The sequence below is a fragment of the Magnolia sinica genome, chromosome 19, assembly GCF_029962835.1.
Source record: "Magnolia sinica isolate HGM2019 chromosome 19, MsV1, whole genome shotgun sequence".
Lineage (NCBI taxonomy): Eukaryota > Viridiplantae > Streptophyta > Magnoliopsida > Magnoliales > Magnoliaceae > Magnolia > Magnolia sinica.
In genome coordinates, this window is record NC_080591.1 from 22913144 (window position 1) to 22925382 (window position 12239).

The 12239-nt window shown below is 45.9% G+C and overlaps 1 protein-coding gene across 3 annotated transcripts in view; it reads right to left on the reverse strand.

The window, feature by feature from the left end:
* Window positions 1–11208, reverse strand: part of LOC131234760 (uncharacterized) — a 30762-nt gene extending 19554 nt beyond the window's left edge. For 2 of the 3 annotated variants that reach the window (XR_009165772.1, XM_058231698.1), the window contains exon 1: window positions 10921–11208. Coding sequence is in view for 2 of the 3 variants with exons in the window: in XM_058231698.1 (XP_058087681.1) it covers window positions 10921–10997 (77 nt within the window). In the remaining variant the exon portion in view is untranslated. The remainder of the gene's footprint in view (window positions 1–10920) is intronic. The other variant, XM_058231699.1, reaches the window with a different exon arrangement.
* Window positions 11209–12239: the final 1031 nt, after the last annotated feature.

The following is a 12239-nucleotide window of genomic DNA, read 5'->3' on the forward strand; positions in this document are numbered from 1 at the left end:
GTGCCCCCGCATCCCACAGGCAACCCCACTCGAGCCCAGTGTGAAAATAGCCCTGCATTAACTTCACTAAACTTTTTTTTTTTTTGAAAGGGTAATTATTTTATTATGAGCAATAGATGAGGAAGCTAACAAAGGAAGATAAATCAAAAGGCCAAAAAATACAACACACTTGACAAGGAAAAATTAAATAAAATCTACGCAAGAGAACATTTGAAAATGCACTTATGCAGGACAATTAACAACTTGCTCTAAAAGCTCGAACTGATAGAGTATGGAAAATTAATCCCTTTATCTCATAGCCCAGGCCCTACATCCCATGGGTGAGGACCTCGGTTGAACACCCCTCGTGGGCCCCACTTCACATGGGTTCCGCTTCACATGAGCCACCCACCCTAAGTGTGCCCCTGCATCTCATAGGCCACCCCACTAGAACCCGGTGTGAAAATGCCTCTGCATTAGGTCTACAATAGACCGCCTTAGAATACTTGCCGCGATTTTGGAAACATCTATCCTTTCTCTATGCCCATATTGCTCATAGACCGGTAGAAGGAACAGCCTCCACCACTTCCTTCCCACTTTGTCCACAATTCAACCACGCTAAGCAAGAAACATCTTGCTAATAGCTTCGGGCATCACCCATTGCATCTAAAATTGACTTAGGAACCTTTTCCAGATTTTCTTAGCAAAAGCACAATGGATGAAGAGGTGGTTGAGCAACTCGGCATACAGCAAGCAAATTATGCAAATATTGGAGATGATCAATTGTCTTTTCTGGAGATTGTCAATCGTGAGAATTCTGCTTCTACCACCTAGCCCCATGAAAACCGCAACTTTAGGGGTCTACCATAGGACCATGTAAATTTTGTGGGCACTTCCACATTTCTTTCCCCTGGATCACAAATTGCCACATAAAAGGAACTAATTGAGAATTTTCTCGACTTTTCCCATCTCCATTCCCACCAAACCTTGTTTTGAGGAGATAGATTCTAAGATTGAAGCAAAGACATCAATCCCATCACCTCCTCCAGTTCTTCCTCTGACAGATTTCTCCTACAAGGCAGAGTCCAAACTGTGATGTTGCCTCCTAATACACCACAATGAGACACAAGGATATTCATATCTGCATCTAGCCTGGCCAATCTAGCAAAAGCCTTATTCAAGAAATTGTCATCACACCAAACGTCCTCCCAGAATCTAATGCGAGAACCCTCGCCAAGCACGAAACCCACACCTTTCTTGAAACTTCCCGCCACCCTCATGACCAAAAGAAAAAGGCAATAGGCACTAGTACAATACTCATAAGATCACCAATCAATCTGGATCAACCAATTGATAGGTGCAGCATCGAGGGTGACCAAATGGCCACATATTGCATCGTCTGGGTGATTATTCAATCTAATATTTTATTGGGCCATGGTTGCAAATTTTTATTCCATCCAAAAAGCCCTGGTCTTTTCATTGATAATAAACATTTTTTGAAGAGGCAAAATATACAATAACCCATTGAGATAATGAAGACAAGAACCTTAAAAAAAAAAAAAAAGACGGTTCTAAGAGACACCCTCCTTTGCAAGAGCATTGGCCTAGAATGGGCTTCTCTCTTCACTTTACTAAACTTGAACCTTAAATAAGAACATCTTTCTACTAAGTCATTTACAATAAAGACTGCTTCCAAGTGGGCAACTGGTCATACACTTTCTGGAGGCCCAAAAAATAGCATTTCTAAAATCACTTTCAACAATAAGGAGTCTGAGGAAGTTCTCAAAGAAGAGCTGCTTTAATTACCCTAAGGTTGGCTGCAGGCGCATCACCGAAACCTGCCAAACCCAATAATGTTGAGTTTATCTCCTTATGGTAGTTACTGATGACACCACCAATTCTAGAGTTTCCGCAATTCCCCGAAGAACTCCTCAACATTCGCTCCACCAACCAAAAGGAGGGGCTGGGAAATTGAACTTTTCATGGCATAAGCAGCTCTCCCTTAATATCAACTCTCCAGCATCTTTCAAGACATGGCTATTCTCACCCTCTTAACCTCTTTGGCAAAAATAGCCTGACTAATAAGAAGTGTTTGGCCAAATCAGAGAGGGAGTAGAGATTCCATCGAAAATTCTTCTATTTTCCTTTCCAAATGCCCCACATTATTGCCAAACGAAGCACCCTCCATGGAACTCTACCCCTTGGCCTAAAAGGACCGCCCAAAAACCTTCAATGAGCCCACCACCAAGGAGGGGAGCACCCATGATATATTAAATAACTAAAAGAAAAAGACCCAAATTTCCGAAATACTTCACACTGAAAAACAAATATGGTCCACCGACTCCTCGTCTTTCAAACACAAGGCATATATTTTAAAGGGAAAATTCCTACACGCAGGGGATCCAACTTGAGAATATTATTTGCTACAGATTTCCAACAGAGCTCCCACTCAAGGATGGACAACACTAGAGCCCCATTGACACTAGTCCTTCAAAGTTTATTAGTGAAGGCCAATGAAACCTATAGTGCCCAAGTCTAGGCTCAAGCCCCTGCCCATAACTCGCTTGCAGCCCCAGATAACCAGGGAGTAAGAGATATTTATTAAAGAAATGTAGGTATTAAGAAGGTTGTTGGGTTGAGAAGTAATTGAAAATTGGACTTGAATGTAGACTTCAACAACATGGTTGGGGAACTTGTGAAGGTGGACTTTGACGACAAGTGGCATTGAAAAGTAAGTTGCCTAATAAGAAGTGATTGCATGGGAAATATAAAGTAGTTGATTTCTTAAATTGACTTCTTCTTCTTTTTTTGGAAAAGTAATGATAATATTAATCAGAGAAAGATGAGAAGCTACCAAGACGGCAACCAGAACTAGCCACCAAGAAAGAGAAGGTCATAGGCCTTCAACACTTGTGACTGGGCGGCCCATTCTACAATGAGGCGCTTTGCCTTTGAGGCTACACTAGAGGAAAGAGAAGCTGTGTCCTGAAAGCATCTGCTATTCCTCTTTTCCCAAACAGACCACCACACAGCGAGGACTACCATACGCCACAACCTAGATCTGTGCTTGTCGAGCTGAACTCCATGCCATGCCTGGAGAAGGTCTGCCGACACCGGGAAACACCAACAGATGTTGAAGCGGGAGCAGAACTCAGCCCAAATGGGATAGATGAAAGGGCAATGGATCAGGAGGTGATCTATAGATTCTTCGCTCCTCATGCAACACAAGCATATATTAGTCAGGGTCATCCCTCTTTTCCTCTAATTATCCATCGTCAAAATCTTCTTTTTTCCTACCAGCCAACCGAAGACACTAATCTTGTGGGGGGGGGGGGGGGGGGGGGGGGGGGGGGGGACCGTGTACTTCCATATGTGTTTGAAATGAGGCCCTTGCATAATGGAAGGCCTCTCCAGCTCCCTATAGAGGGATTTGACCAAGAACACATTAGATATATCCAAGCTCCAGAGGAGAGTGTCTTCAGCTGAAGGAGTAGGCACTGCTCTATAGAGACAGGCAAGAAGGTTCACAAATTCCTGGGATTCCCAATTTTGGAGGTTTCGCCGACACTCCACATGCCAAGCGAATTGGCCGTTAGTGAAAGAGTAATAATCAGAGACTAGGACTGCTTTGTTAGGGGCCATAAGAAAGATGTTTGAGAATTTTTCTTTTAGGGGGGCGTCGTCCACCCATCTGTCTTTGCAGAACCGTATTCTATCACCTTTACCTAGCTCGAATCTGATTCCTACTAGGACCTTTTCCTTCATGGAGAGAATCCCTTTCCATAACGCCAAGGACCGATAACAAGAGAAGTCTTTTGTCCGCCAACCGCACCTTGATTTGCCATATTTGCACTTGATAACCGAATTCCAAAGGCTCCTGTCATCTGTCCCTAATCTCCAAATCCATTTCCCTAGCAAGGCCTGGTTCATGAGCTTCAGATTTTTTACCCCCACTCCACCATGTTGGAGCTGATTACAAACAGTCTTCCAATCAATGAGATGGAATTTGTTTCTCTTCGACTTCCCATGCTAGAGGAAGTCCTATCTCAGCTTATTAATGAATTTGATGACTGAGATGGGGCAGCGATAGATGGACATGAAGTATAGGGGGAGGTTGGAGAGGTAAGCCTTGATCAGGGTAAGGCGGCGACCCAAAGAGAGGAACCGGCATTTCCATTTGGCCAGATAAGAGCCTAACCTATTCAAGACCTTATCCCAAGCTGACTTAAGGGGAGCTCCTATGCACAAGGGGAGACCGACGAAGGATGAAGGGAGGGAGGTCGCCGCACAGTGAAGGGATGTGGCCCAACGCTCAATTTCTTCTTGGTCCATGTTAACCCCGATAAGTTTGGACTTTGCCAGATTAATCAATTGGCCAAACACTGCCTCGAAGCATCGAAGGGTCGTGCGTAGATTATCAACATACTCCTAAGAGGCTTCACTGAATACCAAGGTGTCGTCAGCAAACTGTATGTGGGAGATTGGAGAAGGGAGACCTTTGATGCTGATACCGTTCAAGATGCCAGCATTCTGGCCTTGGTGGAGCATTCTGGAGAGGGCCTCTCCGACAAATAGAAATAGGAACAGAGACAGAGGATCCCCTTGCCTCAGCCCTCTAGAGGTCCGGAAGAATCCTCTCGGCGTGCCGGATGGATAGACGAGCAGAGCCAATGCATTCGCCTATCCACGATCGCCATTTGTCAGGAAAACCCATACGTTTCAGCGGGTACTGCAAGAATCCCCAATCGACGTGGTCGTATGCTTTTTCAACATCGAGTTTACAGAAGAGAAGTTTCGACCCTGATAGATGGCTTGAATACAGACATTCGTTGGCGATTAGAGCACAGTCAATGATCTGTCTCCTTGGGACGAAGGCGCACTGATTTGTTGAGATAATCTTGCCGATCACCTTTTGCAGCCGAGCAGCCAATTGCCAAGATTTTATAGGGGCCCCCAAGAAGGCTAATCGGTTTGAAGTCTTTGAAGGCCGCAGCTCCTGGGAATTTGGGGATGAGCGCGAGGAAAGAAGCTCTGAGGCCTTTAGATAGCCTGCCCCTGGCATGAAATTCATGAATGAAGGTCATCACGTCCTATTTCAAGATCTCCCAAAACGACTGGAAGAAGAGAATTGGGAAGCCATCAGGACCAGGGGCTTTATCCCCACCTAAACCGACCACTGCCGCTTTCACTTCTTCCTCAAAGAAGGGGGACTCTAGCAATAGGGCCTCTTCCTCTGCGACTGAATCAAGGGGGAGGTTATCCAGTCAAGGACTATGCCAACCATCAAACTGGAGGAGCGAGCAGAAATGGGCTACTGCGGCAGCCGCTATCGTATCTCTGTCTTCGACGCGAACTCCCTCTATTACGATGCTGCAAATCTTATTGGCTCTAGGGTGCACGCTTGCTATGTTGTGGAAGAATTTGGTATTCTTGTCTCCCTCCCTTATCCATTTAGCCTGAGATTTTTGTTTCCAAGAGATCTCATCTTCAAGGACGCTAGATGACAGAGATTGGATTAGGTGGATTCTCTTGGGGAGGATATCCAGAGAGACCACCCCATCTTCAATACCCACATCGATGGCAGAGATCCGGGCCACTATATGATCGAGATCGATTTGCCTTTTGGACAGCACCACTGTCTTCCACTGCTTTAGCTTTTCTTTTAGCATTCTGAGCTTGGAACATAGTCTAAATCCAGGGAAACCATACACTTTGAAACTACCCCACCATTCAACAACCAGGGAATGGAAGCCTTCGATTTTGAGCTAGGATAGATCAAACCGGAAAGGTTTCAGACCCCAGTTGGACTCCTCTGCAGAAAGAAGGATGGGACAATGGTCTGATGTCGTGCGTGGCAGGGCCGACTGGGACGCAAACGGAAAGGCTTCGAGCCACTCCGAGGATAGCAGGAATCTGTCCAATCTGGACATGCAGGGGGAGGCCCTCCTGTTGGTCTAGGTGAATCGGGAACCCAGTAGCGGGAGATCTACAAGATCTTGATCGTCGATCTAGGAAGAGAACGCCCTCATTGTTACGGAGGACTTGTTGCCATGAGATTTTTCCTTGGAGGCTTTTATCATGTTGAAGTCGCCTGCTAAACAGGAAGGCCCCGAAAACTGCTGACGAATCGAACTGAGCTCTGCTAAGAAGTCTTTTCGTTTGGCTTCAATGTTGGGGTCGTAGACGGACACGATGAGGCACTGAAGATCGGAAGAGGCTTCTTGCAAGATGACTAACACCGAGAAAGATCCTACCCAGCTATCTATTAAGGACCATCTAGTTGAGTTCCAAGCCACGAGGACTCCTCCGGCGCTACCACTGGCCTCGAGCGCTACCCATTTCGCATCTCTGACCTTCCAAAGAGAACCTATAAGGTAGTCGATGAACTGGCAAATTTTAGTTTCCTGTAAGCAGAGGACATTTGGATTCTTGATACCGCTGGAGAATTTGATAAGCCTCCTCTTCTGCTTTGACCCCACTCCCCTAACATTCCAGGAAAGCACCTTTATCGGGAAACCGACCTACCCCGTCTACCATGGTGGATGACCTCTGAAGTAGAGTCTTGGATCGTCGCGGGGGGCCACTCTTTGCAGTTGAGCTCTCTGTTGCTTTCTGACCTGACCTGACGGTTGATGGGGGATCTCGGAGCCGAGAGGGGGCGGCCACGAGATTCTACGCATTGGAACAGGGCAATGAAGTCTTCGGGGCTGTCTCCAAAGGAGAGATCGACCGTTCTACGAACATGCCCGAGGGCATCTCAGATCCACTTTTTCTTGTGTATCGAGTTGACCAACTTTGATCTCACCCGATCCTCTTCCGTCTCTGTTGCGATGATTTCCTCCTGGTTCGAGGATTGGCCCATTCGCATCTGCAGCGGCTCTGCTTCGATGATCCCGTCAACTGTGCCATCCTGAAAGAGAGAGACCAGCGCCAAGTCTGGCCATTCCTGGTGAGAGAGAAGGGAAGAGGTAGAAGAGGGGGGGTAGGCGGATTCTCAGAAGCCCATGACTAATTGTCTAGATCCATGGCAGCGGTTCCCGCATGAGGGGATGGGAGGCTGAGAGCTCGCTCGAGATCCCTCAGCTCCCGCTCCTTCACAGAGTAGGGGATAAAATGAGGGAGGAAAGGGGAGCGAGAAAGAGGAATGGATACTGCAAGGACCAAGGCTGGGATAAGAGACCGCAGGGGAGGTTCGCTGCCCGAAGCGTCCGGCCCCACACGCGTGTCGCCTGCTGAGATTACATCGGGCACCTCCAAGCCAGCGTCAGGTTTTACGAGACCCGAACCAAACAAATCTAGACCAAAGCTGCCACGTGGCTACTGCGTTGAACCACAGTCGTTTTCTGCAGGATGTATGGCGTCTGATGTATGAGGCTGATGACGTGGCCTTCTCTCAACTATACACACCTGGTCAAGGCATCCTCGACTCTCACGTGGATCGAGAGAGGCGGGCGAGAATAAAGGAACCTCGACACACCTCTCCCTAGGCAGCGGGAAGCGATGACGTGTCCCTCTCTCCTCGACACGCGACTGGTCGAGGAGTCCTCGGTTGTCACGAAGCTCGAGAGAGGCAGGCGAGGAAGCGGAAGCGTCAACACGCGTCTCCCTGGGCTTCGGGACGTTGACATCGTCATGATTTCGGGCGGCTGACTGACGCGAGAGATTTGAAGCTGCTCCGCAAGAGCATGGTGGTGGAACTCCTTCGTTCTCGATCTAAGGTGGGGGCAACTCTTCAGCCGCGAGGCGAGGATCCTTTGTTCTCCAGTAGTCGCCTCATCCGGGGTAGGGGTCGCTAGCAGGCTCCAGTAGGACTGGGAGGGATATCAGTTTGTTGTCAACGGAGACGGTGATATGGGATGGAAGGGGGTCACCTTTGCTTCTTCTCACCCGTGCCCTAATCACCCCCAGCTCCTCGCCGATCTTCGTCTTTAAGTCTAACTCTAAGAGTGATCCGAGCGCAGATGTGGCGTCGATGAAGAACTCGTCGAACCACAAGTCGAGATGGATTCCCCATATGAGAACCCATACATTTTCCTTGCCAAAGATGGAAAACTCCTCCCACTTCTGGACTTTGAGGACAGGTCTGTCAACGTGCAAGACACCCGCTATAAGCAACATGTCTGGTAAAAGGCCCGGGCACAGCTTGATCCACAAATCGTTACACCCGATCGGTTTTATGCAATATTTAGCAGGATTGATAACGCAGCATCCGTGAATCCACTGCCGGACTTGAGCTATGGAGATTCCTTCCCTCGTTGACACCACCAACGAGTCTTGCAGGTTCCTTTGAGACCGATCCAACAAATCTTGCTGAACTCGGATAATGCCATCTTGTTTATACTCTGTCGGGTCGTTGTCCTTTGCTGAGTCCCGGACCTTACCGCTACCACTATTGCGATTGGGAGTAGGGACCTGATGAGGGGCCCGCACCTCAGAGGGTCCTCTGGAATTGAGTAGAACCTCCTTAAAGGAGGAGCCCTTACTCTGGGGAGGACGGGTCTGAGAGCTACTGGGGGGCCTTATGGTGGCCGAAGAGGACCCCACCAGATTAGCTTTTTTGTGCTTGTGCTCTGGTCCAAATCTCGCTCTTTGGACAAGCATTTTCATCCCTCCAAAACTCTCTCCATGGAGCATCTCTACCGCCCTGGCTAATTCATCCTCAGAGCTCATCCTCACAAGGGCGAAGCCTCTGTAGCGACCACTGGTTCGGTCTTGTGGCATTACAACATCCATGACTGCTCCTGCCCTGCCGAAAACCCTAGACGGGTTGACGGGAAGCCAGCCCAGAGGGTAGCCTCTGACGAACAACGCCGGGAGAGAGACAATGTCCTGCCTACTTCTCTCTCCGTGGGACACTTTTCCTTTCCGGGAACAAGCCCGGACCTAGTCCCCTTCCTTTAAGAGAGAAGATTTCTTAAATTGACTATTAATTGTATGTTGCTTTTTACCAAGTTTCCTCCTCTATAAAAGCGATGTAAAGCTCTCTTTTAAGCATGAAGGAATATAAATAAAAATTCACAGCACTTGTTTCTTTCCTTGGTGGTGTGAGTCCATCAACCCCTTTGAGAGATAAGACGCTTCTGATCAATTGGATTTTTTATTTTTTATTTTTATCTTTGAAAGGTAGAGAATTAAATTAAGAGAAAGCCAACAGGCAAAGAATACAAAAGGAGAAACAAGACTGAAAAAAGAAAAACCTCCTAATGAGGATCACAATCCCTTAAAAGGGAGAACACCTTAGCTACTACCACCGAGGGGGGACAGCTCATATTTCTGAAACAGTGGTTATTCTACTCCCCCCAAATGATCCATAGGGCCGCAAGCATAGCCAACCTCTACTTTTTCCTAACGTTGGCCACTGGCATTCCAGCGTGCCAAGACCCAAACAAACCTTCGATGGTGTTAGGCATGACCCGTGGGATATGAAAAAATTGCAGAATGCTGGCCCATATCTCAATAGCATGGAGACAGCCAATAAAAAGACGATCAATAGATTATGCATCCCCTTTACAAAGGAGACGGATATTGGGAATGGCTTCCTCCTCTCCCTATGTTTCTCCATCAATTGTCTAAGTAGGAAAATAGCTTCAGTGGTAGACCTCCCTTGCATGAAACCAAACTGATTTTCTAATATATTCAGCTCATGCCTTAGTCTTTGCTCAAATGCTCTCTCTCTTAAAGTTGCATAGCATGGCTCATAAGTCTAATCCCGCAATAATTAGTGCCACTATGTTGGGATTAACTGTATGAGCCATACTATGAAACTTTGGGAGAAAACAATTAAGCAAAGACTAAGGCATGAGACAAATTTATCAGAATATCAGTTTCATGTCATGCCAAGGATTTTTATTCCTTGTTATGGATTAAATAGTAAGGAAGTTCAAGTTGGCTACAAGACTACGCCATAGATTGAAGGGTCCAGATCCACAGGTATGTGCATCAATCCAACTAGTTCGGACCTACCATTTACTAAATGGTACTAGAAGTGCACCAAATCCTAAACCAAATAAAGCTCATCATAAACCAAACAACCGCAAATTTTCCAGATAGAGCTAAAGAGGAAAAACTATTCACGGGTGAATCAACAATAAAAGCAGAGAAAATAACAGATAGCCATCAGCAAAAGCAGTGATTTGTCCAAAACCCAGATACCAAATAGCAAATTCAGTAATGTGAAACTATGATCTACAAAAACCAAAAAAACAGAAGCCCTTTTTTTTAAATTCATCGCTGCAATGGGAAAGAGGAAAAGAGGCTGAAACAAACGAGTTAAATGCAAATGCAATGGGAAGAAAACAAGAAATGCCCATGAAAAGGAACTGTAGTTACTCCAACATCCAGAAATCAAATGCATTGATGTACGGAAAATAACAAATCCTCATCAGCAAAAAACCATGATTTATACAAAGAATCGTTAATCAATGATGGCCCGAATTAACAGAGTTTCCACATGCCAACGGTTCACATGAGTGCAGCACAGTTATCAGTGATGGACAATGGACACAAAAGTCACTCCTAACAATCCAAGCCATCCAATTTTTGGACTTCTTCCAGTTTGCATATTGACTGACTGCAGGATCTATTTTCATTTTACCTTGTCCATTCACAGGCCAGTTTCCACAAGGCTAACATCATCCGTGGGGTGTGTTTCATCCACCTTCGCCCATCCATGGCGTGGCCCAACGAATGAACGGAATGGATAACTAATAGGTGGTCCCTACCTATTAGCAAAAATGGACAGAATGGGAATGCCGTTAACTCAGGCATCAAAAGCTGAAACTCGATAAAATTTCCTTTGAGCTGTTAAGTTAACAAAAACCCATTAAAAAAATCATGATTTCTCTAAAACCCAGGAACCAAAACCACATTTCAAATTCATAATCGCATTCCTAAAAGTTTCAGAATCTTGAAACTGGGAAAATATATTTTAAGAAAACTAACCTGTCGGCAGAATCTTGAACAACTTCCGCCGCAGAAAAAAGAGGATCCGATTCCCATCTACGGAAATTCTCCGCCATCTTCCCAGAAAAGAAATGACAAATCTTCCAAATCGCAATATACCTCTCTCCTTCTCTTCAATACAATTGGAGAAAACCCAATTCAAATTCAACCCCAAAAAGCTTAAAAATCCATAGAAAAGGTGATTTTTCTGTAAATTATTGAAGTTTCAAGGGTTTTTCTTCCCTCTCTCTCTCTCTTCTATAGAGGGCCGTGATTTTTTGGGGTTTTTTTTTTGGCGCGGCTCTGTTTTGTAGATTTGAATAACAAATAGAAAGAAGAAATTACAGAAATGGGATTTCCCTCTCCTCTCTCTCCCTCTCTCAAGAGAGGTTTCGATTTTATTTTATTTTTTTCCTTTCTATTTTTAAGTAGGAATCCGCAGACAAACAGATATTTAACGCTTTTTAGAGGAGATGCATGAAAAAAGGTTGCAGAGTGGCTGCTGTACCACACACCAGCTATATTGCTGGTGCAGGTACGTGTTGTGCGAAGACGAGCGCTCACGCGGACGCGGTTTTCCTGCGGAAGCCTTTCGCAGGAAGTTCCTGCGCAAGGATGCCGGGTGGGGCCCACCTAGATGTTTTTGAGAAATCCACCCCGTCCATCATAATTTATAGCTCAATTTAGGATTTGATATTGAAAATTAAGTGTATCCAACACTCAAATGGGCCACATGAGAGGAAACAGTGGTAAGAACTGTCGAGGCATTCTCGTGGCCGTAAAACTTTTGTATCATGCTATATATTTTGTGTTTTCACTTCATCTCATTAGGTATGACATTATAAACGGTTGGATAGCATATAAACGTCAAGGTGGAGCCTAGAAAGGTCTCAACGGTATGAATTTCTTTCCCCAATTTTCCCTCTCGTGTGACTAACTTTCGTTTTGTATCCACCTAATTTTTGATCTAACGTACTAAATTGAGCTCTCAAAACGGATGAACGGAATGGATTTCTCACCTACGTTGTAGTAGGCCCCAACCACCATCCTTGCGCAGCAACTTCATGCGAAAGGCTTTCGCAGGGAGAAATTTACGACTGTCGATCCCACCTTTTATCCATTGGATATTCTTGAAGCAATACAAACTTAACATACGCACTTGGACCTCCTCGTACGGACGACAAATTCCAGGACGAAAATACCCCTCCTTTTCACAGAAACGGACTGGGTACTCCGCTTGCCACCCGCCAATGGCGGATCGTCGGTGGTCTGTGGGCCCCACCATGATGTATGCTTTTCATCCATGCCGTCCATATATT